This window comes from Ascidiella aspersa, chromosome 4 (genome assembly GCF_963924565.1).
Source record: "Ascidiella aspersa chromosome 4, kaAscAspe10.2, whole genome shotgun sequence".
NCBI classification, from domain to species: domain Eukaryota; kingdom Metazoa; phylum Chordata; class Ascidiacea; order Phlebobranchia; family Ascidiidae; genus Ascidiella; species Ascidiella aspersa.
In genome coordinates, this window is record NC_139450.1 from 7,066,988 (window position 1) to 7,093,231 (window position 26,244).

General features: G+C 37.5%; 2 protein-coding genes across 2 annotated transcripts in view; one reads left to right on the forward strand and one right to left on the reverse strand.

The window, feature by feature from the left end:
* Positions 1 to 3,941, reverse strand: part of LOC146146913 (regulator of nonsense transcripts 2-like) — a 90,803-nt gene extending 86,862 nt beyond the window's left edge. Inside the window, exons 1-6 of the mRNA XM_083388577.1 lie at positions 3,848 to 3,941; positions 3,606 to 3,667; positions 2,894 to 3,055; positions 2,249 to 2,329; positions 1,350 to 1,502; positions 112 to 165 (exon numbers count right to left, since the gene is read on the reverse strand). Coding sequence (XP_083244703.1) covers positions 112 to 165; positions 1,350 to 1,502; positions 2,249 to 2,329; positions 2,894 to 3,055; positions 3,606 to 3,667; positions 3,848 to 3,902 — 567 coding nt within the window. The 5' untranslated portion in view covers positions 3,903 to 3,941. The remainder of the gene's footprint in view (positions 1 to 111; positions 166 to 1,349; positions 1,503 to 2,248; positions 2,330 to 2,893; positions 3,056 to 3,605; positions 3,668 to 3,847) is intronic.
* Positions 3,942 to 18,790: 14,849 nt separating this feature from the next.
* Positions 18,791 to 26,244, forward strand: part of LOC146146915 (uncharacterized) — a 59,475-nt gene continuing 52,021 nt past the window's right edge. The window contains exon 1 of the mRNA XM_083386617.1: positions 18,791 to 19,072. Coding sequence (XP_083242743.1) covers positions 18,913 to 19,072 — 160 coding nt within the window. The 5' untranslated portion in view covers positions 18,791 to 18,912. The remainder of the gene's footprint in view (positions 19,073 to 26,244) is intronic.

Consider the following 26,244-nt stretch of genomic DNA (forward strand, 5'->3'; position numbering starts at 1 on the left):
AATTTTCAAGCTACAACCTGCTCCCGTCTTACGACTAACCACTGTCCTGTCAAACACTGTTTAATAATCTAAACCATGAACTGCAACACAACAAACAAACATGCAACTCACCTCTGCCAAGAAGCGCAGGTCGGTCCTCACTTTGCTGATGTTGGTCAAAAAGAGCTGCAAAAATACAAGTTGAATAACTTAACACGACAAGAAAAACAAAAATACATATGGAAAATTTAGCAATATATATGCCTCACAGTCTTGTGCCGAAACGCAATTTCACACTTGTGATCAAAGGCGTCAAGTTGCTATATAGTTCGTTTTGGTATAAAAATGCACGAATGTAGGCAAAAATATACTGGGTCACCTACAATTAATAAGAAAATAAATTTTAATTTTTTGTTGTTGTTCTTAATAACTTAACAAGTGATTTAAAAAAATTGTGATTAAAAATTATAACTTGTTAAGTTATAATGTAACAAGCGATTGCAAGTTTGCGTAAACTTTTTTTGGTACTTTGGCGACAGCTAGCGGAGCGCAATGCGTACGGGAAAATAAGTATTAATCGTTGGCACAAAATGGGCGGCAGGCCACGAACAAGAACTTACTTTCAGCCAGTTGAGGACCCACAAAAAGGCGCAGCGGCTGAACAAGTAAAACAAATAATATTCCTAATGCTAGCCTCATTCGAAACCTGTATAACTTCACCACTAAGAGCGGTTCTGGTAGGAAGGAATTGACGACAAATTGTATAGAAGTAAATTACAATAAAATTAATTGTATGTTTGAACAGGTAAAAGCTTTAATTTGCTGGAAGAAAATAGAAATAGCACTTAATCAAAAGTGCACAGCCCACGGGTTAAGGAGCGCTAATCTAGATACGTTTGTTTGCTTTATTTAGCCATTTCGTCTACTGATTGAATATTACTATCGATTGAATAGGTAATAACGACAATAACGAGACGAAAACAGCATGGACCACATAAGCTAAACAAGATTAATTTGAATTAAAATAGACTGATGATGCCGGATTGGAAATAATATATTTCTCTATTGATGACTAGAACTTAAAAATGACTGATTTTGACTCAGACAAGAAAGTCTAAAGTATATTGCTACAATTTGAAGTCATTGTTGTCATTTACGTTAAAGGGCGAGGAGATGTCTTTATATTTTACATAATCAGTTTGCAATTAAAGAACATTTTCAGATATGTCTTAATTTCAGTAACACTAGGAAAACTAATACGCTTTAAATCAGCTCTAAGTTTAAAATGACATTCTTTAGCAGCACCCAGCGGACGGGCGATGCTGCTAATCACGTCCGCACGGTGGCAAAATAACACACAGACGACCAACCGATTTGTCTTCGATCCTGGAGAGGCAGACGCGCTTGAAGGCCTGAAAGAGTTGGGGCGTAAAGTCCTGGTAGCGTTTGTGCATCAGAGAGCACATGTGGATGGCGCACGATACGTCGCTCATCTTCAGCTTAGCGTCAATCAGAGTGGACACCTGCAGGACGAAAAATAAGAAGAAATTTCAAAATAGGAATCGATCTACGAAACTGCGTTTACGCATTTGTTCTATCGAACATTTCCGCCGATTACAGCATTATTATACTTTTATGAAGCATTGACGGGCTGGTAATAAGTTACAATACCTAACTATCTAATTAATGCTCTAACCCAGGGGTGGCCAACCTTTTCCTATAGTCGCGGGCCAAAACCAACCTCAGAAACGTCTCTGCGGCCGGAATAATTTTAAACTGACAATTAAACATTTAAAAATCAATGAGTTTCAATGAGTCGTACAAGTTCATGACGAGATGGTAATTTTCTAACCTGAAATCAGGGATGTGGAGTCGGTTAAAAATAACCCAAGTCGAACTCTGACAAATAAATTAACTTGAGTCAGCGTCCGGCCAAATGTGCAATGAGTCCCAAAGTCCGGGTCCTACACTACAGCCGTATTTCACCCGTTTACTGAACAAAATTATGGTGGATATTCAGCAATTTACTCACAAGGGTGTCATATAATTCATCCACCCATGACAAGTAAAATGTTCTACCATACCATGCTATCCAAAATTACAAGTTGCGGCCTTATCAGTAAATTGATACTGTGCATGCTCGGGGGTAGTCTTACTCAAGTCCGGAGTCAGACTCTAGCAAAACAAACCAAACTCTATTGAGTCCCGAGTTTGACTGCGCCTTAGATTAAAACAATATTAGAAAATTATAAAATAAATGAAAACTTACAACTTCTTGGATGTATCTTGTCAAATTGAGAGACTGAAATTCGTTTGACAGTGCAGTGCGTTGTTGCTCTGTTAACTTGCCCTAAAGAAAAATCATTATATGCTTGATTATTGTCTTTACGGCAGCTTTTACAAATTACATCTATTTTGTAATTTACTTGAAAATCATAACCAAATGGCCTTGCTTATATTCACAGAAAATTATTTACTGAGACCTTATGCAGGAAATACACAATAAGATCTACAAAGAGGGAAGTTTATAGCAAAGAATCTACATTAACATAGTATTAACACCATTAAAATAAGAACGCCAAATACGCAATAATAACCACAACAGAATAAGATATAAAATTGTCAACCGTTCGGCATCAACAATTGGGCGCCCTAGTTTTAACGGCACCCCTTGCATGCAGCGGTTTTGAAACCCAATATTTTGCCCCTGTTTAGGATTAAGGTGAGTAATGGGATGTCGTTAGAAATCCAATTAGGACATCAAAACTATGTGCAATATGTATACTGCATAGCAACTAATGATCTGAGCAAAATACAATACCGAGGGTTCTATACCGGTAGTTTATAAAGATCGCATTTAGTATTTGGCTCTGTAGAACACCAATATTATTTTTGTGCTAACATATAAGTGTACCAGTTTTTTGACAAAAGATGTGTTCTTTTTTAAACTTGAATCCAGTTTCCTGAAGAAAACTTCATCTGGACGCTTTGTCGCTGCATTTTGATACTCAATCCGAATACTGGATTTCTGTTCATTTCTTTTCTTTATCTCAACAATTAGTTGTAATGCTTGTTCCTAGAAGAAAAAAATAGTAAATCAAAATCACATGATGGGTATGTACGACATTATTTTGGCATTATCTGAACATAGTTCAGCTTGATAAAAATACATATAAACAAATATCTTCAATGCAAAATTTTTAGTTACTCAAAACAGCCAAAAAAACAATTACCATAAAAATGTAATAAAAAAAAGAATATTTTAACAAAGTTATTATTTTCACATTTTATTTTATTGCAATAACTACATGGCAGATGGCAGAGTTATATGAAGCTGTAAATTCAAACATAGGGCAATTATTACTATAGGCATTGGGTATTTAATAGTTTATGGAAAACATTAATAGTTTATGGAAATTATGACAGTGCCCTATGGAGCATTTACAGGATTCAGCCTGTTTTTTTTGTACAGAATTATTAGGAATTCCTCAAATAAAGTCAACAGAATAGCATATTTTGAGATTTGAGATTTTTAGGGATTTCAAAAATCTCTAAAAGACACTGTTTAAATCAGCTGAATTCTACATATCACACATCCATACATATATATTTCTGAGTTTAATTACCTTCTCCTTGGCAAGTTGTTCTTCGTCTTGAGCGGCTGACGCAAGACTTGTATCACCGCCTTCTATATAAAATATGCACTGATATGAGACTAAAACCAACGTCTAAATAAAGGGCAGTTTACAGCATAATGTTAGGTCAGTAAAACTTTATATTTTACATATATATAACAGAAAGTCGCATGTTTATTAACGATTTAAAAAAACACCGGAACCTAAATGCTTAAAATATAAGTCAAACAAACCCTCAGTATGCATTTTCTGTACACCTTCAATCTTTGTATCTCCTTCTGTATCCATTTGTTTTAACAAAATAAACCACCACTGTCAACACTATAATCAAAACCTAAACATAGAACAAACAAATGGAAATGTAGGCACATGCCCTAAATTCAAGATAGCATACATATACATATATATATAGTGTTTCAATTATATAATTTCAAAAGCCAAAAAGTTCAAGTAAATCAAAATCATCTTATTTAAGACGTTTTAATACAAACTTGTATAATCTTCAGTTAATGTGGCTGAGAAGTAAATGAAAGCATAACTCATAAAAGGTTGAACGCATTTTTTTTTAATTGTTTAGAGCATTAATCTCAGATATTGCACAGGTACAGCGTTGTTAATACGATGTCAAACTTCAACTCGGGGTCAACCTTCAATTCAACCTTTAATCAAACCTTTTGTATAATGGCATTTCAAAAATCTGAATTGATGTCCCACAGAAAAATTTGGGGGCATCAACACAGAGTAAGAAGCATAACTCACATTAAAAGCATTATCAGTTTTTTTATTTAATGATTTTATAGTCAACATTATGTATGACTTGAATTACAGTCAACATCATAAAAATTTGCAAAAATATACCTTCCAGCAAGCATTTAGCAGCTTCAAATGTATTGCATACCATATATTATAGTTGGGAATGTGATACTAATTGTGTTTCTACATGCAAGATGTCATATTTGTTTCATAGGATAAACGAAGAAACCTCAAGCACAAAATTATCTTACTGATAGCACATGGGCAAGTTTGCATTTTGTGGCTGGTGCATAACCAATTTTTCTTTATTTTTGTGCAGTCATAAATTACACACATAAACAATAATAATAAATGATTTTTTGTGATTCCAAACAACAGGTGTACTACATGTACTTAAAATCCAAATTGCACAAATGCACATCTAAAAATTTGGCACTGCACACCCAATATCATGCTGAAAAGTATTGCGAAATGCAGATTGTCACTTGGGAAATTGATAGATAAGGTCTAAACATTTATAAAATTCTCAAAAACATTCTTCAGGATGTTACATTTTTAAGTTTGGTGTTAAACAGTAGAATTTACATAATAAATATTCTGTTAAGTTTGTAATGTTTTCGGTTGTGCACCTGCAAGATCTCGTCAGGATCTGCCATACTTACCAGACTAATGCACAAGGGATAAATGCCCCGCACAGGCTTAACTTTCAAACCAGGTGCAATACAAATGCTACAGATTTTTTTTGTGTTAATAACAATATTTTGGGGTTTTATTATTATTAATTATTATGAGAAAATTGCAAAACTATTAAAACATACAAATTCATTCCCTAAAAGATGAAACTTTACAGTTATCGTTCACTCCTAGAATCATGAGTAAGTTTAATTAAGGTGAAGTATTAATAAAAATAATTTAATATAAGACGTATTTTTTTTCGCTAAATTACATTACCAAATCATATATAGTTTAATAAGCGACACCTTGGTTCTAGTGCACTGTTACAAGAATACAGGGACAACAGGGTAATATGTAAAATGAACAGACGATTTCAGGAATTGTTTAGGTCTGGACGTCTGACTTTTCCGAAGAAACTTACGTCACTAGATTCACCTTTGTATTTGTTTTGCCTTGCATTAAATTTTGCAATTGCATGTTGTTGTGTCTGACGTCATTAAATGATCACTCGTCTCGCTCCAATGCTCTGTATTATTTTTATTAGGCATTTAGCAGAAAACCTTTCGTTGATTTAATCTCATAAAATACTTCACATCAGAAAAATAACAAAGTTAGTTGTCACATTTTGGACGAATATTGTTTCGTTTATTGGCACCAGGTAATAAGAAGTCTTCAACAGCAGTATTTGTTAACAGAATAACGAAACGTGTACAGTGCTTATTATGCTTGGTTGCTGGTTCATCGTAGGATGGCAAAACTATAGTACAGCTTATTTTAGATAACTCAGTTTTACTAAACAATATTGAACAGAAAACTTTCTTTATGATGTATTTAGTTACCTACGAAATATTAAAACCTACGAAATACAACTTGTCGAAAGAGGGCGCAAACGAGATTGTTTCTTGAAAAAACTTGTGTTCAATCTGCCTTGTACGAAAATTTTCAGACGTAAACAAAGTGTCGTTTTATAAATGTCGTGTCGTCTATGTGTTGACAGTGCTAGTACCATATTGAGGTACATGGTTTTATGAATCAATTTGACAAAAACAATGTGGTATGTCGTTGGTTAAACGATGTGAAAGTAGTTGTCATATGACGTTTTACGATGTACTAGATTTATCGCACCGAGCTAGTGAATTTCATGCCAGACTACAGCCCCCGATCCACGTGTTTCAACCAATTCAGCACTTTTAGCAACAGCGTAAGAGCAATCCATGTTTGAAGGAATGATTTTTTGATGATGATAACACTCATTGAAAGAATAGCAAAGTGTAATAGAAGTTTATTGTTTTTTTAGCTAACGAATAAAACTTGTTAACCATCAGTGTTATAATGATCTAAGTCAATGTTTTTAAATGACTTGACTTAGGACACATGGACTGATTTTTAAGTTATTTGGACAAATTACTTGGGTTGAAATGAAGTGGTTTCTTGAAGTATTTTTTTATAAAATTGACCTATTTATTCAAATTTGTGCACATAAAACAATTTGCTTTCTGTATGTTGTTTTTCTCATTTCATACTTGAGTTGTTTTATGAATGACTTGACTGGGACTTGATTCATTGCAAAATGACTTGTTTACAAAACTGTTAACCATTGCCTATATTTTGAACTTGTAATATTTATTGATAAATTGCAGTCTTAAAAAAGTCTATTTAGTGTGGTAGAAAAGTCTATTTCATGGTAGACAACAACTTTCCAGGTATGAAAGCACATGGATTTGTCACCAAAAGTTAAACCAGTTTAATGAGAAGATTTGTGTGCATATATAATTAATCAGCTTTCAGTTTAATTTTGCCTTTTTATGCAGAAAATAATGAAGTATGAGTATAACTGTATACTGTTCACATTGTAGTTATTTCTTTTAATAATTACATTTGCACTTGTATATTTATTCAATACATTTGAATTGATAAAATATAGTGATCTTAATTATAAGATTGTATTTTTTATATTTTGTACTCTTTTTACAATTTTAAGGAAAACACAAATTTAACATAAAGTTTAATTGAATTTGAAATACCAAACTTGTTTTTTACACACTGTAAGTGCCATGATTATGGTTAGAATTTAGATTCTAGTATGAATGGAAAATAAACTATGATTTAATGCGTTATTTCTTTAAAGTTAAATTGTATCAGCAATAATTAATGATTATAAACATATTAAGAAGTGTGGGGAAAATGAGGCTTTGTTATCATGTTCTTGTCTTGGTTTTTATACACTGTTGTCAGCAAAATTAACAGTCACAGACTACAAGTCATAACTTGAAAAATAGAGCACATATATGGGTTTTGGAGTGCCTTAAATCTCTTACTAGAATTGTTTAAGGTATACCACACATTAACTATTCTAGGTGTACAAACGAATTAATCAAAAAACTTTTCAAGTTAATTTCAAAGACGGCTCAGCAATCAGCATATCTAGCCGTAAAAGTGAAAGTTGTGAACAGCGTTTCTTTACAAACTACCAAAAACGTCGAATTTGTGTACAAAAGACTGCACAGTGTCACTCTTGCCGCTGGCCGCCTTTTTGGCCACATCATCTGGCGACGATGTATTCAGGTTTGTTCTTGATGCAATCTCGAGTGGCCTGCGGCGAAATCAGTCGCCACTATACCTTCCTTAATTCGAATTCGATCGAAGCAGCAGTTTCCAGGCCTAAAAGACAAGTGTAGCGCAGCGCAGCTGAGTGGACTTTTTACTCTTTGTCAAATCACGTTAAGTTGAGTTGTGTTTTACGTGGGCGTTTTACCGGACGCAGCTGCGGCAATACAGGATTTACAGAACTGAAGCGCAGCACAGATCTGCCAGTCTTAAAGGCATTTTTATGACATGTTGAAGAAAGTGTTCGATGCTAGCCCAATTCAGTTGGTTCCCATTTTTATAGTGTTATAGAAAAAGTATATCAAATTTTTATCATCGAATTTCAATAAAGAAGGAAATTCGGAATTATTTTGTTCGGGGCTGAAGGAAACAGCTTTCCAAGACTTGGATTTATTACGTCAGACGACAACGCGAATTGCTGAACTTTTTGGAATGTCAGGCCAACAAAATTTGACACAAGACCTTACAGTTTAAACGGGGTTTTACAGGAAAAACTTGAAATTTCTGGCTGTAAATTTTTAAGCCAAAACTGTTAAAATTAAAGTGCGATTTTCGCCAAGAAAAGAGAAAACGCAAATAGTTCCGTCAGTAGACAGCGTAGCGGCTTGGACACGTGTCGCTTTGCCGCCGAAACGTCAGGGTACGGTCGCTGAGCATTCAACGGCGCAAAAAGCATTTTTAATAGCGGAAGAACGATAACTGCCGAAAGTCCGGAACTGAACTGATGAGGCAAGGGTCGGAGACTCAAAATCCACAATCCCTCGTTGTAATGCAAATTGATATAAACCAGCAAAACAAAATAAATTAGCGTATTCGGGTTACACTATAAACAAAAATTGTCACCCTCCGGATTACCTTATTTAGAATAAGACGAATACGGCAATTTACAAAGATTAGTTAAAAGTATAGTCCTAGTTAAGAGAGCCAGCAGTAGGTAATCGCAGCCCTGGTACGGTAGCGTACATTCCTCAGTCGACAAATAAGGCGGCCGGGGAAAGAACGCCCGGAATGGGACGCAGGTCGAGCGCGTCGGCGCACCGTGCTCAGGCAACCGTGCGATTTGCGAGATACCAATCGTCAGCAGACTGGCGGGGGATTGCCTGTTGTTTTTCTGCTTGCGCTGTACGAAGAGAGTTGTTTGTAACTCAGCGTGGTAACATTGCCGCAGTTCTAGGTTAGAAGGATAGGTTTTTAGTTATAGGCCTACTTTAATAGCAGACTTAGCCTAAGTAGGCGTCTCGGTTTTTTAAATATTTAAACTATCAAAACGAGAGCAGTGACATCTTCATTGCGAACCGTGGTTAAAATTGGTTTTATTGTTTAAAAAGTGAGTTTTGTAATTTTTCGAGCAAAAGTTATGCGTAAAAAGTGTGTTTGTTAATCGAATTTTTAGCAGGCTTGAATGAGATTTGCACCAGTTAGCAAATCGTATTAGTTCGACAGCATTTGTGCCTTATAAGGCCCAGACGAGTAAAGAAGAGGCGTTGGCCGTGAAAGTGACAGTTGCCAAAAACGATCGCTGCACGCTATATGCGAAAATCCATATTGAACGACGTCGTCAACTAAAAACGTACCGCTTATCAAAGCTAATTAAACGTTTCCTTCAAGGTCAAATTGCTGCAATCACGATATTATTGAAATAGGAACTGTAAAATTTTGCCTACTGTATTTTCAGTAAAAAGTTTTCAAAAACTGTAGTTACTTTTTGACCAGCCGGTCATAAGAATTTTGCATTGGGTTGTTATTTCCCTGGAACAACAAATAACTGGCGGATATCCTGTACAGAAAACAAAAATCGATGTGTTTTAATTGTGCAGCTGATGTTTACGGGATATCGCAACGCGGGCAAACTTAAGCGGAGAAATTGTTTCTGTCCAAATATTAATTATTTTTAACTAGTCAAAATTCCTGGCGGGCAACGTCATTCCGACACAACTTGGTGAAAATGGGCCTTGTAAGTGCTTGAGTTGCGGTTTAGTCAAGTGTTTCGGTCGAGCCTGTTGTTTTCGACAGCCAGACTTTTACGGGGCGTTTCTTCTTAGATTCCCTGTTCGCCGAAGCTTTGCCTTGCTTCTATTCGGCGGCAACGAAACACCAATTGCGATATAATCCTTACGGGGAAATCGACGTTGGGCGATTTTAAGTCTAAAAGAAAGCGAGGCGATCTTAAATTGCGCAACAGACAGCACTTGTGTTTACCGGTAATATTTATGATTTATTATCATGTTAAATTTGTTCAGAGCCCGAGGCTACTTTTATATATTCCAGCTGTGTAATTAAGGTTCCAACCGCTGAAAGATTAACGCCATGCCCCAGTTCTCTTCATTCTCTTAAGATTTACGGCATGTAGATTGCTTTTTCTTACAAACCGTTATGTGGTCAATTGTCAGAGGCTCGTTGAAATATTTGAACGTCCAAATGGTAACCCTATTGCCCGAGACAACACTGAAAAACCGCATTGCCAGCAGCATTCGTTTGTCTAAACAAAAATGAATATAAATTACACCCGGTTTCGACTGCAGCAGAATCCCCGCAGTTGCTGCTTTCCTCGAATTCTACCGGATTCTGCTAATGTTAGGCGACAGACAATAGATCAGTAAATTAGCACGATTTTTCACTGCTGGTGTGCGATTTCGCCAACAGGTTGCAACACGGTAAGTTCGCAGTGCCGGCGAATTGCCCAGACTCACTTATTTGACTGGGGTTGTATTACTTACCCATTTGTCGCTTTAAAAGCAGTACCTTTATGGAGAGAGTGCTTGGTTGGAGAAATTGGTGTCAACTGCATTTATAGCAGTAATTCTTAAAATGTGCGCTTGAGAGAGATTCTAAACTGTCCCCGCATATCATCCATTTGGAAACTGATAATACTTGGATATTTACCTAATGGCTTGCCATGTATTAAAGGCAAATGTCAGGTTATGAAGTTGTAGTTTTGCACAAAGTGTGTCAGGAATATTTGTTCTGTTTGGAGTTCAAATTGACAGCCTGATAAGATCGAAGGCAGGGTGCTGGTGTTGTGCAAACCGCACACCAGTAATGCAAGTCTTAGTTGTGCGCGCGCCCCAAGTTCTAGTTTGGAGTTGACTAATATGGATTTAGAGTTTCCCCAAACAAAATACTGTTAATTTATTAGAAAAATACTATATATCCCTGCATAGTAGGTTTTCACTGAAATGGGTACTTGAGAAATGTTAATCTTTGCTCTATGGGCACTAAAGTTGTAAAGGTTTGTACTGGTGAAATGATGGGTCAATTTTAGCACCCAGTACTCTTAGCCTCGTGGTGTAGGAACCTGTTAAAAAAGCAAAGCGAATAAAATTAAAAAATGAGGCCTTTATTTTACCAAATTACTGTATTAAAAATCATGTTTAACTTGCAATAAAATCGGCTTTGTACAACCCAGACAGACTACTAATGTACCAAAGTACTAATATTGTTAGTGGTTATTTATACCCACTGAACAATGTTTTCTCAGTATCCTTTGTCTAGGTGCCGTGCGCTATATTTTAACTTGTAGTTTGCTAATTTTAAAAGCGCACCCTTGCTGCAGAAATATCCCAGAAATGAAAATTATACACCTCCATAACTTAATCATCTCACTTTGCGTGTTAAGTATGCGATAACAGGCCAAAGTTGTACCTAGCTCCCAGCTAACCACAGCAGAAATCGATTTTCGTGTACGCGATTGCGTCGTGTGGTTTTGAAGGCTTGAGATCATCTCCTGTGCGCGCCAAAAACGCTCCCAGAAACAGCAAAAGCAGCAGCAAACAACGTGCGCGCAGTCCGCCATTAATAACTGTGACGTCATAACGGCCTACTGTGACTTTTGTTTATAGGGGAAGCGAGCTGAGAGTGATTTTGCTCGGAACGGAATAGTGTTTACGCGCGTGCTGCTGCGTTCGGATACTATTTGTGTTTAGAGAGCGACGGCGCTGGCCCAGGTGTGTTCTCCACTGGGTATGAAACCCATTTTTATTGGCAGCAGAACCAGAAAGTGTCGCTTGGTTGGATTTTATCCATGGCGGAATATTTTCAGAAAAAAACGTAGAACAACTGATATGATTTTATTACAATATTTTTTAAGGAATAAAGTAAAGCAGGTGCAGAGGACCCCACACCCAAAGGGGGACCCCGCACATACAGAGGACCCCGCACAGGTTTAATGTACATACATACCATGATATGAAAAATGTTTGTCCAAGAAAAATGGTTAGCATAGCCGATTTGTTGTTTTTTTTTTGTTTTTTTTTAGTATATATATATAAGCTTTAAAACTAAATTTATTCATTAATCTACGTAGGTACTCGCGAAACGTCTTGTCTTTTGTGCAGTAAATGTGAAATAACGGCATGCCAAAAAAAGATTTTTAGTGCATTTTAACGTCAAGTCATGCGTCTTTGACCTGAAAAACTTTTAAATTTATCGATTCATGGATAAGTGTAGAAAGTTTTTTTTTTTTATTTTACCATCAAGTAGGGAAGGAACTAACGCTACCTACGGTGTGTTGTTTCGCCCAGTCTACAAATAGCACAGCCGTAATCTCTAAAACATGCTGAGGTTTCGCTGTTTCTCTGTGTGATGAATGAACTAAAGCAGCCAACCAGCCAGCTAATTACAGTCGGTTGTAAAGTGACACCTCAATAGGCGAACTGGCGCTAATTCGCAGTGTTTGGAAAGGATTGTACTACTTTTGTTGTTATCTTTAAAGTGCTTTAGACAGTTAATACAAACCGTATTTGAAATCATTTGTGTTACGTTTTAAAGTGGCATACACTTTGAAATTATATTCAGCCGCCATACAAATTTTGAATAGGTTTGCGTGATTTTATGAAACGACATGCGCATTTTTAATCAGGTAATTTTTAAAGGGTATTTTCGACCAGTTAATTTCCCTACCGAATTGTCGAAGACAATAAATTTATTTTTTAACTATCGTCAGCGCAAACTTACAATCGTCCATTTTGTACAAAACTGAAGACGAAAACCAGAAAGTTAGCGTTCTTGTGCAGCCTGCCGTGCGTCAATGCGTATGGACGACGACTAGCTGCAAACAGTTTCCCGGAGTTTTCATTGTTGTTTTATTTCGATTGGCTTCGTTTGCCGACGGATTGTGAAACCAATCAAGGCGGCGTAACTGGAAATCCAATAACGTAAGAGGAGCCGCTCGCCTTTTTATGTGGAACGTTTCTCTTTTGTTGCCGCGACAATCCTTTTATAAATCGAGCTATCTGGAGCTTTTCGCAGCCGCCGACGACAGCACTCGGCTCCTGCCAAAAGCAGGCGTGCAAAATGTGGCGCTGTGTGCCGTAGAAGGGTGTTATCGATGCTGAAAACCGCCGTGTTTGAACGACCTGCCTTCGCCCGTTACGCTACAGCCTGTGTTTGTCTTTTCCCGGCGCCTGAGCCAAAGTTAAACAGCCGTGCTGGCCAAACAAGGGAACCAGTTGTGTGCGAGTCAATACCTGGCGCACATGGGTTGCGTATGTCGACAAAGACAAAGAGCTGATATTTCAGATCAAGTGACTTACTTTGTATTTTGTTGAGCCCTGTTGCCTGGATTTCCTTAAACCTACAGTCAATCAAAGATTTCTGTAGCTTGGCAGTTTGGTAGGATCAGTTCATTTGTGGTTTCTTTAACGTACAAAATATATGCAGTCCAGCTAACTTTCAGGTGAAACAAGAAAAGGCAGTTTCACCTATTGTACCAAAACAAAATTTGAACATTCAGTGTTGATTAATATACAAAAAGGTGCTCCTTTATTTTGTACTTTTATATGGTTTCATAGGGCTAGTTGTTACCTTGTGCTGAAAGGTTTAAGTGTAAGTAATTTCAGCTCGACTAATCTAGTAAATATGATTCCCATTACAAATATGACTAGCACAACTACTTTAAGAACCCGAGTATCTTGTGAGTCATTGTTGGCTAGCAGGGGGAGTTTTATTGTGTTAGTCAACAAAGTTTAACTTTCACATTCACCATATGGGCCACTTGTAGAATGTGATGGGCAAGCCTTTATACAGAAACAGCAGTTAATAAATTTTGGCACTATTTCTGAAGGAATTTGATGACATTTGATTGTTAAAATTGTGATTTTGGTAAATGCATTGTTTGTACGTTTAAAGTCAGATAGCTTAAGATCTTAATAACATTTTCATGCAACAGTTAACATTAAAGTAAAATAATTGAAAGAGTTGTTAATAACACTTAATTGTAATAGTTGTGATATGTTGGTCAATGTTATTGCAACTTTTAAAGACAAATGGTTTAGGAATTTGATAACATCTTAATTCAATAATTAACATTTGGCAAATATGTGTTATCTTACAGTAATATATAGTAAGAAATGGTTGACAATTGTTGTAGTTGAAATTTTGGTAAATACAAGTTTACATTTAATTAAACAGTTTGATAAGTTCATAATATTTGTTTAATCTAGATGAGATTTAGTTAAAAACATTGGTTCTACTTTTAAAGTCACATTGGTTCTGACTTTTAAAGTAACTTAAACAGGTAGATTATATTTCTTCAGAATAGCTAATGTTTTACGCTATGTTTATAATATTTTCTCACCTTTCAAATCAATAAATTAATTCATCTTTATTTAAAACGATGTACTGATAAGCTCGTCTTCACATTTTGTAGCAAGCTGAACAATTACAGTGTAAATGGTGGAACACCTGAATCAGATAAGCAGTTTATTTTGCAGTACAAGCCAAACGCACAAGTCCAAAAGCGATTGTAAGTCAAAATGCTCCAAAAAAACGAACGCCATTTCCCAGTCGGCGCAGTGGTGTCCAGGATTTTTTCGGCGCCGCCTGTAATCTGACAATAAACTTGCGCGGCCGGGGCACTATTAAGCTTTTACAACGCAGTGACGTCAGCCGGATTGACAGCAAGGGCTTTGAGATCCTTAGTCAGCGCACATCCTGTTGGCGGCCTAGGCGTGCTCCCGCTGCCTGCTGTATCTAGCAGCAGCAGCCGCCAAAAACTCGCTCAATGACACATGCGCCAGGGCCAGGCGAAAATGACAAAAGTGCAGCCGCAGCATTGCAACACAGTTCCTGCTTATAATGAGAGGGCGACGAAGCACACATGTGCGCGGCAAGCATGTCGAGCGCAGCGTTCCAGCTTACTGCAAAGTCATGTGTGCAAGGCATGTGGCGATGCCCCGGGCTGCGTCGTCTATACTCGCTCTTGTTTATCGCCGTTTCCAGTTAAATTTTGCGCGGTTTTGCGACTGGGAACTGTTGTTATTACAGAGTCAGGCTAAGCTTAGCGGTGTAAAACTCCCTGGCAAAAACCCTGCTTTTTAAGACATGTCAGGGCGAACCAGTAGCTCTTCTGCAGCATCCTAGCACAGTATCAAAGGTCTGTCAGTGGGTTAGATGATGAATTATTTATCGATTAGGCCTACTAAGCTGAATACAGCTGACAACAAGTTGTAGGGATTTTCGTAATAATCCCCAGGTTGTGTAACATAAATATTTAACAGCCACCCTACGAGACAGTTGGTTGTCTAGCTTAAAATATGTTTGCCTGTCTTGTTTGTATTTTAAGTATTTTGTTATGTATAGTAAGATACGTTTTTCTTAGTACCTATCATTGCAATGTAATTGTTTTTTAAGTTCATGTTGTTGGAATTTCTTCCGGGGTAAACACTTTTTGGTAATTTATCAGCAATATCATTTATGGTCTAAAGCTAATTCTTAAGTACATATTTTCAGAAAAATATTTTAATATATCCAAGTCTAAAGGTGTAAAAGCCAACTTTTATCTTTGTGGCATGTGAAAGAGTAAATTTAAAAACCTAGACCCATAAGCGAATTTATAAAAACGTTATGAAACTTAAATGATAGTTAAATTATGCAGAAGTCCCAACAGAATCTAGGGATATCCAAACAAAATTTAGTAAACATATGTTATGTTACAAGTATTTTAGTTAAATTAGTCGATTCACTATATGCGCAGATCCATGTATAAGAGCAACTCGCTTTGCACCAAACCTTATTGCCTTGCAGAATGCTGGGCACACAAAGAGCGGTGCCAAGGGCTCAAAAGACTTGATTAATATTCAGCCATCAGCCCGGAAGCCGGGTTAATTTGTAATAGAAACTAGCCCGACAAAATGACGACGATCCAAAATGCAAGGCAAGACCCAGTACACACTAACCCAAGTAGCTGTCGACTGCTGCTCCATTATAACCATCGAACACAAAGGGGCTGCGTAAACAGAACAGCACTTCAGCACCTTTCCTTGCTCGAGCCTTTTCGAGATACTTAATTACCGCCATGCTCGATTGCACACAGCGGCCAGCCATTGTGCCGACCCGTAGCCACTTGTACTTGTGTGCCAGTCGTCGGTAGCGCCTTGTTTTTTAGCGTTTCCTTGCCTGGCACCAGGGAGGGGCCGATTTCTTTTGTCTGCAAGCGGAATCCGTGAAAAGATGTCAACATTTTCTCCACCGCGCAAGCCTTTTGGAGTCAACACGTGCCTAGCGTGCCGCGCTCTGTCCTTATTTACCTGCAGCTTTGACTGTCATGGTTTTGCCTTTGAGCGCGAGTTCAGCGTTAATAAAAGTACAACTGTTTTGTGAGAAATGAGAAAATAGACCTGATAAAGTAAACAGCTCGAATTACATGGCAAGAAATAAAAGGGCTTTCACTGAGGAACGTTTGTAAGAATGGTGCTAGAAGCGTGTTACGGCATGCGAAGTGATTTGTCTGCGTTTGTGTCTCCTAACTTTATATAACTAAAACATAACTTCTAAATATGGTAGATCTGTATTGAGCAATGCAATAGCACGGCTATCAATTTTCGTATTCGAGTCAATAGGGTTTTTGGAGCGTGACTTTACTGCAGTCTTGTGTAAGTTACCTGGCAGATACTACGGAACACAGATTAGCACATTTTCAAAAAACTTAAAAAACAGTGTTTTTTAGATTTACCAGGATTGTCCAATAGGAGGTTCATTATAACAGTTTATGTTTGTCCTTTTCACCATACCTTAGCATTGCCAAGTACAAAAGCGTTATTTTTTACAGGGATAAGGGCCGTCGCAAATCGAGTACATTGTAAGAGGCTCACTTGACTAAAGAGTGCAAAACGGTTGTACACACTGTTTCGATCGTTTGGTAAAACGCTTCTGTCTTTAGAATAGTTCGGACTTGAATGGGCCTTGTAAATTGCCATAGGTTCAAATCCACAGTCACACTTTTAAGATGTACCTTTAGTGCGCAAAAAGCGAAAAACGCACTTTAATCGTTCATTTCTGTGTTGCCTAAACCTTGTTTACAGCAGACTCGCAATGCCTTTTCGAAACCACGGTGTTTCTGTGTAACCTAATAAAAAAGCGGTCCGTTACTTATTGCATTACTTCCTCGAGAGAAAAATCACGCCCATCCTTTGGGTGCTGGATTTCACTGCCACTGTGCGAGCCTGGCTGATAGCAGTGATGAAATTGTGCTCGAATTTACAGCAGTGGCTGTCAAACAGTCCCGGCCAAATATGGCAAATCACACGTCACCAGTGCGAATAACCGCTCGGTTTGCGATGAACCGAGATACGAAGAAATTCTGTTTCTTTTAAGTACCGTTTGCTGCATGCGAGGCGTAGTATTTGTGCCGTTTTAGTGGTTAACCAGTACACCGATTTACCATTGGGGTCGCTCGATTTAGGCGTTTTACTTTTCTAATTTGATTTTTTGACTCTGAAAGCTGGGTGAAATGCACATTTTACCAAAAGTTGCCAAACTTTCTCATGTCTGGTATGGCCTAACTCTTTCTGTCAGCTTTTAAAACTCTTCAAATGTTGCGCTTGTAGACTACCTCAAAACAACACACTTGTTTTGAACTAATAGAATCATAGGTTTTAAGTTTTTTCCTTTCGAGGTCACACTTAAAAAAATATTTGCTTTTTGAATATGAAGTGATATAAACGAGATACCTGAAATTCAGTTTTACAAATTAAAAAAAAAAAAAAAAAAAAAAAAAAAAAAAACTTGCGTGCATTTGACTCTCCAGTATTTATACGAACCATTTTTGAAGATGAAATTTGACTGTTAATTTACACATAATAGTTTTTCAATGTTTAATTTCTATATTAAATTGATAGTGTATAATTAATGAACGCTTTTCGACTAACAACATACGCCCAAGTAATTTGGTTTAAACAGGTGCGTTCCAGGAGTTCGAGTTGTATACTTACGGTTAAATTCAGCGCTGAGTGACCGTTTTAAATGAGCGCGAGCCAGATTTTTGGTGCTTTTATCACCTAGGAACGACTGGTTTTCGTGTTTTTTTAACTGTGGAATTTATAATAAAATGACGCTACAAAGGAAAATCTAGTTTTAAGAAACAGCCCTTCTTTCAATCAAAATACTAAAGCCGTAAATATTTTATGCCATTACCAGTGCAAAACAATCAAGTTGTATTTTTTGCTTATGTTTATTAGATTTTTTACCCTGATGTTGGGCATGCAGTATTACCGAAGTGTTTGTAAACAAAAAACACTAAGTTAATCGAAAATTATGGCTTCGGATTTTGTATTTCAAATACTAAGAAAACCCGTGTATTGTGTTTAAAAAAAACGTCGGTGTTTTTTGCTATCAAGAACATTTCAGCAACGTTAGTTATTAAAGAAAAGATTTAAAAATAGGCGAACGTCACAAAGTTACGTCATAAACTAAGGACTCTTCAAGTTACTTGTCCACCTGGATAGCGTTATGTGTGTCTAGCCCAGGGGTTGGCAATTATTTTTGACAGCGTGCCACACGAGAAACAGAAAATATCTTGACGGGTCGGGTCACAAAAGGATCTGAAATACCCGTAATGCAACGTGTGATTAAGTTTAAAAGAATCTTTATCTTTGTTTTGACAAGCTGGTAAGAGTATAGGAATAGGTGAGGACGCCTTACACGAGTATAATGCAGTCAATAAATAATTTTAAAATCAATACAAAAATGTTAAGACTTATTTTTGCCTAACCTAGTTTTATTTAAGATGCTCTGCTGGTCTGATTATATTTCTTGTCGGGCCTTAGTTTGCCCAGGTCTGGTCTAGCTGGTCTAACCAATGCCCTTCTATTTTTCAGATCGTCTACTTAATAGGTTGTTTTGTTGTTAAAACTGATACTTTGAAAGAAAAGCTATAACCGAGAAGGAAAAATGTGCAGCCGACGTTCACAGCGAGCCCCGCTGAAACGCTAGACGCGCGCGCGGCGATCAAAGAAAAAGTATTAGTTATAGAAGAAGACTTATTAGGATGGAATCGGCCCTCGACGTCCTCACAAAGGCGGCGCACTTCGTCGAAAATCAGCAACAAAATGGATTCGAGCAACGGCGAGCACATGCCCTACAGCAACAGCAGCAGTCGACTGGCAAACAACAGCACCCAGTCAAGGAAAATGGAGACGCCATTCCCGGTATGCGGTTTCAAATTTTCGAATTGCTATAGCGTCCGAACCTTCATGGGAGCAAAATTTACCTCGATTGCGATTCTAATCCGTTTAGATTTAGACGTATAAGCGGAATTCGGCTGCCGAGCCTTCCAACTTGTTGTACCCCACGCAGTTAGCCAAACAGGATTTTTTTAGTATTTTCTTTCCTCGAGTGTTACTTTTGTGTTGCGGGTCAAGGCGTTCTGTGTTAGTACGGATTTCTAGGTCACCGTATGGCACAATGTTTTTTTCTAACTTTGCGCGCATAATTTGAAACGCTAGGACAGCATTAGTAGGATTTTGGCCTTTTGCAATATTATACCCTTATTGTTGCTACCCTTGAACAGCCCGTTAAACAGTCTGTTTGTACACTACTTATATTTACCGAAAATAAAATTCTTTTTTGAAATCTAATTCGATGGCATATCGTATCGTACTGCTAATTAGTTTTTTTTTGTTTTGAAGGTAAAAATAATTTGTTATATTAAGCCGTGAATGCGCTGCACAAACAAAACGTGCTCTTTTGGAAAAGAAACGCCTTAATCGTTGCCAAACTTTATTACTACACTCAAGATCAGCTTTTATATCGTGCAACGTAAAAACTTAAAATAGATACAATAGGTAGTTATAGGACAGCGACAGAGAACAGTATAGATTGCATTTAGGTCCATACCGCCCTGTCATGTTATAGGTTGATCCTGCCTTAAGAAAGACAACTCTACAACGACTGGTATTATTATTAATTGTCCACGTGACGAGCGATTGTAAACCAATCGCAGTCTTTTCAAATTTCCGGTATTTTTTCTCGGAAAGTCGAATTTAGTGCGCGCAAAAACAAATAAACTCCCCTGAACCGCAATTTACCAGTTGCTAAACCGAATTACCAATGAACTCCAAAACGTTTTGTCAACGACAGTAGCAGCAAACAACAGATTTGATAGCTATAGAGATTGCATCACTGGTCCATTTTTGAATTTGCGCAAGGCGGGGAAATTTTGCCACCCGATTTTGCTCGAGTGGTATCCCGTGACACAAATCAGGCGTGACTACTACTTTTAAATTGATGATTCATTCGGCGCTTAGTGCAACATTTCTTTCCGGTCCCGGTTTCTACTATTTTTTCAGTCACAAGGTTATGGTGGGTTCTAAAACCCCCATAGAGCGCTGGAAGGACCCCTAAGCACCCCGCCCCCCTATCTCAACCCTTTCGTGTGACCTAAAGACCTACCGCCGGAAATTACTCGAAACGACATTATCAAACGAACGCTTGCGTCAAAACCTTAAAATTTTGGCAGTGCTGCGAATTGGTTGCGTCACTTGGCAATCGAAGAGATTGGCACAAATTTGCGTGACTCATGATCAGTAGAATTAAGTGTGCCGTGGAAAACTCTAGGGTTGCAATTTTAATTTGCTAAAATTTCCAATAGGCCAACAACAGTCGCCACCAACTCACTTGCGACGATAATAAATCAAGTTGCATCGCAATTTCCAGCTGTCCGCACTTGGCTTTTTTTACAATAAACACGGCCGGTCTTTTGTTTACATCATGTTCACCGCGTTTCAAACGAGTGTAGACGATTTCTTAATGTTTAAAAGTGCCCGTTGGTTTTATAATTGGTTTGGGGTCGGTTACATTATTGTAAATAGTATGTAGTAGTGTAGTACATTTTATTTGATCTCCCTTTTATGTTTTTTTATACATTGGTCACCTTATATGTCCACTTCATATTGTAAGTTTTTGCTTAATGAAAACTAATTTTCGTTCTTTACAAAACTGCTACTTTGTTTGCGCTTTTCACCCTTTCAGTCAAAACAAGAATTCAGCAAAGGTTTGACAAAAAACGCCCAAATCATGACGTTAAAATTTTGCCTTAAAAACTCCGTTGGAAATTAATTTTGATTTTACCTAAATTGTTGGTGAATTATACCTGATTTTTTAAAGTGTATTTCGAATTCGAACTTTTGTAATTGTGATGCTATTTGAAAAATGACAAAAATGTAGTTTAAATCGTTTTGGGAAAGAAGTATTTCTAGTTTATCCTATACTGGTTGTTTTGTCCAAGAGTATAGGCAAGCTATTTGGTTGTAACAAGTAAAAAAACTGACAACGTAATGTCAGAAAGGAAGCGATCACCGTATACATGAAAAAAATTGGTGTTTTACATGCGCGTTCATTCAATTTATTTAACGAGTTTATCGTTAAGGACGACTACATGCATTTTGTTTAATCCGCTCTGTGTCCATTTTTCTTTAGCAGAGCGCCGAATTCTAACCGTGCTCACCCAACTGTGTAAATGTTGTTTACAACGTGACGTGGAATCGAAATTGCATCACATGCCGTTCGGTCATCGATAATTCCGCGTCATGCTGACGGCTGCATAATTTCCCAGCACTGGGCGAGCAGCTTTTAAATTCCTCTCGACCCGCTTTGGCCAAGCTAGGCCAGCGACCAGCTTACAATATGGTTTCGATTAATAGGCAGCTGTCTTCACTTTTTATTCAACAACAGCTTTTTTTCCGTCACATTTGCACCTTAATGGTCCCGGCTGTCTTTAGAGTTAGCATGCACACACTACTACTTTTTAATGCACTACTTCGCGCACTGGATTGTTTAGACACGCAACCCTAATGGGAATTCCTTGTAATCGACTCGCCGCCCCATCTTGACGCGGAAATGCGAATAAATTGCTTACTTGTCGGAATCGCAAATCGTTCGTTCGGTAATAAGAAAGTGCTTGGCTGTCAAACCAATTAAGGACGGCCTTATCCGCTTATGTTTTTCGCATAACTTCCAATTGAATACGGTGATGGACAGGGTTGTAACTACATATTTCTGTACACTTCCGTCACTTGACTTAAACTTTAGTTGTTTAACTTAATGGATTTGACACATAAAAAAGTTCTTTGGAATAGTGTTTTGTTCCTTGATTTCCTAATTTTTACACATAAAGCGTTTGCTTTACCCGTGTTCAATTTTAGGTGTTTGTTACGCAAAAATTCCTAGAAATCTAATACCTTTGCAGATTTCAGTGGTATAATTATCATTTCAGACTTCTTGTCTTTCAAAATGATTTGTGCTGTTTGTATCTCTATTGTTGACACAGTGCTTAACTATGTTTATTATAGACACGTAACAGACGTTGTAGTAAACTATAAACTTGTTTGCTGTAAAGTTGTATCCCAGATTTGGCGTTAAATTGCGGAAGCAATAGGAATACATTGGATCATATCATAATAGCTAACATTTTATGCTTTGTTCGTTGATAAAAAATTCAAAGAGAATTCCATTGCCATAGCTTCGATGTTACACTTTTCGAAAAAAGGTAGCAAAATGCTGCTTTTAATTATTGATAATGTTTAGTCATTGCCATTTGCCGTTTCAGCATTGCGCTAAATTATATGTTGTCAAAATCACTCGAATGGGCCATTCATAGATCTATTTCTAGCTTTTCATATAAGGGCAACTGCATTCAAAGTGGGAGGAAACTGTTTTGCTGAAGAGTGCTTTTGTTCTATTTTTAAAATATCGAAATGTTTGTGCAATAATCACCACTTAAAGTTTAAATATAAGGGGTTATACAACCTAACAAACTTTAATACACATTTAACTCCTAATTTTGTCACACTATATACCATAGGCAATCTCACCCAGGTTAAAAATTATGTAATATATATATTTAACTAGAGTCCAAAGATGATTGACCGACGCCGCGTGAAACCATTATTAGCGTGTTGTTTTGAACTTTGTTCAACCGTGCCAAGATTGCTTGGCAAACAATAGCGTGTCTATAAATTATACCAGCGATTACAACTGGGTTGCGCTGCACCTTGGGGTGCCATGTATAATTTCCAAGCATGCCAAGCGGTATTTTAAATTATTACATAATAATTATTTTGCTTTATTGGTAAGCTTCTTGAAAAAAAAAAGTTTGTGTACTATTTGAGTAAAGTTAATCGAACTTATATCCCTGCATAGTGCACAGTCGTGGCTTGGTGGTGTTTCGTTTGTTTACTTTTCACTGTAAACCACTCGGGAAAAATGATTGTGACTCAATCTACTTATCTTTGGTGAAGGGCGCCGATGGCTAAAAAGATTAGGAGCTACTGGCTGGAACAGGCCGGTGTTTAATACGAGTAATCGTTTTTCAGGCGCAGCTTTTTCTATTCTTGATTCTACCACTTAAGCTCAATAGGCTTGCTGAACTTTTTAACAGGGTTAAGTTCTTTCAAAGTGACTGTAAACGCTCGCATAAACACCAATGTATTCATCTGGAATGGTTATGGCATTTTTCTTTTTACAACGTATCCGGACCAGTTGTACACCGGTAAATTTTGCCACGAATAACGATTTAGTTAAAAGCTAATCTTTGTGATTTAAAGTACAGTTCAACTTTAAACTTGTTTTTAGCCAAGTCTTCTTTCAGTCACAGCCACAATCGACATTTATATAGGTTTAAATCATTTAAATATTTTAAATCGTCATCAGTACACAGAACAACTGTTATCAATACAATTAAATGCTTAGACGTATTTAATTCGTTTTAAGTTGATTTGGAAAACTATACAATGCCAATTATAGCCAATCTGTCAGCAATACCGGTCTAACACATCAGAAGGCTGCGGAAAGGAAATAAATTGACTCATCAAGAATAGTGACGCCTTGAAGCTAGACGGTTAATTTCAGCGACAATGTGAAATGGTATATGACTGGTAGAAATTTGTGGCCATTTTTTCGGTCTTTGGTACGCCCCCGAAACTTGACTTGGCTTTGTTATTTTGTTGGTCTTAATGCTGCTGTTTTGTAGATTACTTTAATTTAGCTCTTGTTGCTTTGTATGTCTTATTGTGTGTTTCCGCTAAAACGCCCGGCCAGACTTATTTTGAACTAAGGCTCGTTCCCAATTGCGTTAAGTATCCACTGGAAAATAGCAGCAAAAATATCCACGTCTCTGTGCTGTCGATAGCTTAATGCCTAGCAGTTCAGCGTCACCAAAACCTGTCGAAATTGCGCTGGCGCGTCAGGCAAACTGCTGGGCATAACCGCCGGCATTCCTGGCATGCCAGAACCGTTTAAGCAGCGTACCTGGCCTGCTGGCCCCGACGCTGTGTAATTGCCACCTCGCGTTCGGCAAAGGTCGGGCGACTGTTTTCACGTATCGCTAAACTGGTAATTTTTTTACAAGTTTTAGACGCCAATCGTCTCCTGGAGCCCATCAGTCTATATTTTTCAAGGTTATTGGAATATCATATCCAATGATTATACTCGATCAAAATTTAAAATGTGTGTCTAAATGTCCGCCACTCGTCCACTTTCTGGCACTTTTAAATTTGATAATCTTAAATCAAATGGATTCTTAAATCAAATTGATTTCGAGAAGCTCAAGTCGATTCGTGGTTTCCGTAAATTTTAGTGGGTAGGGGAGTTAGTGATGTACTTAGGGGTAGGGTTTTGGGTTGGGTAAACATGCCTTATTCTGGCCACTAGTTCTTGTTCTCGCCTGTTTAGGACTTACCGGTACTCTGATTTTGGTATTATGTCTATTATAGTTATTAGTCCTATTTTGGTCTGATTCCGAGATAGGTTTTATTCCGTCGTGAATGTTGTTCTTATTTCGGTCTTATGGCTAGAGTCCGATCGAAGATGACTATAATTCATATCGCCAACACTTTTACCGCATGACATAGAGCAACACTCCAATTAATGGCGTCAAAAGTTAACGGACGATTAACGATCAAAAGACGGACTTTATATAACTGCGAAACTCTAATTCCCGCTTAATTAGCCTTAATTCCCAGTTATATAACTGCGGTCCAAACTCTACTGATTCAAGTCGACAAGAATGCCGGTTGTCCGCTGCACGCACGACACTGATAGGTCGGGTTTCGGGAAGCGAACTTTCCGCTTTGGAAAAGGATATCCAAGTCTGCAATATGCCTATCCCGAAACGTTTAAGCCTCGCTTGACGCAGCAGTTCTTTAAAGTGCCTAAGTTGCCCATGGCTTACCTTGATTTTGTCCGAGTTGTAAAAGCTTGATTTTTACTTACTATCCTGTTGCACTTTAATTTACTTATCATTGTCTCAGAGTTACGTTACACGTGACTATGTGTGTGTTTAGGCGAAACGAAAAGATCGCTATTAGGGATGACCAATATTTGGCATTTTATTCTGATAACGAGACCCGATATTTTGGACTAAATCTAAAAGTATCACGATGCGATCCGATCCGATCCGATCCGATACTGAATGAATTCACTGATGTGCCCAAACAAGAAAAACAACTGAAATAAAAACCTTCAAACGGATTTTTCGGACGAGTACCGATACTACCACATGACATCAGGTTTAGGCTCCGATCCGATATTATCGTGGCATCAGGTATCGGCTCCGATCCGATATTATTATATATTACTGGACATCTCTAATCCCTATTATTTTAATTTGAGGCAGTTTCTTAACGTTTGTATGTGATTTAGGCTGCACTGGTTTCTGAACTAAACGAAAGATGACATTACTGTTGAATGCAAAAGTTTTAATGTCTTATTTAGCTGCGAGCGATTGAATGACATTTTGGTTATTGAGTTTTGTAAGATATTTCTCTTTACCTCTACGCTAGATACACATGGAAAAGACTGTTTTATTGGGCTGGTATTTTTAAATAGAATTCATGACATTTATTCTTATTTTAAGAACCAACAAAAAATGTGCAACTTTTATGGAACGAAACGATCGGTTGTGTTATTACACTGTTTTACTACCTTTGCTAATATTTTGTTGTTATTGCAAATGATGTGCTGCAGTCCGCCAGATGAAATATTAATTGAATTATTTCCTTGCCTGCCTGATTCAAATAATCGATTTGTAATACCCTGTCTTCTAAGTCTTTGAACTTGTCACGTCTTAAAATTCCATGAAATGCCACAAGAAAGTGCCATTTTCGAGGGTTTACACAATACGGTAAACACACTTTCGGTTTCCAAAGGGTAAACCCTCCAAAAAAGTAGCTTATACAATATACCCTAGTCTTTAACTTGCATTAAACCATTACCACAATTTAAAAAAAAAATAAAAAAAAGCCTGGAAAACTCATTCAAAGCCCGGTTTTCTTTTCAATATCGAGGCATACCGTACATATTGTATCTCATCGTCTTATCACAA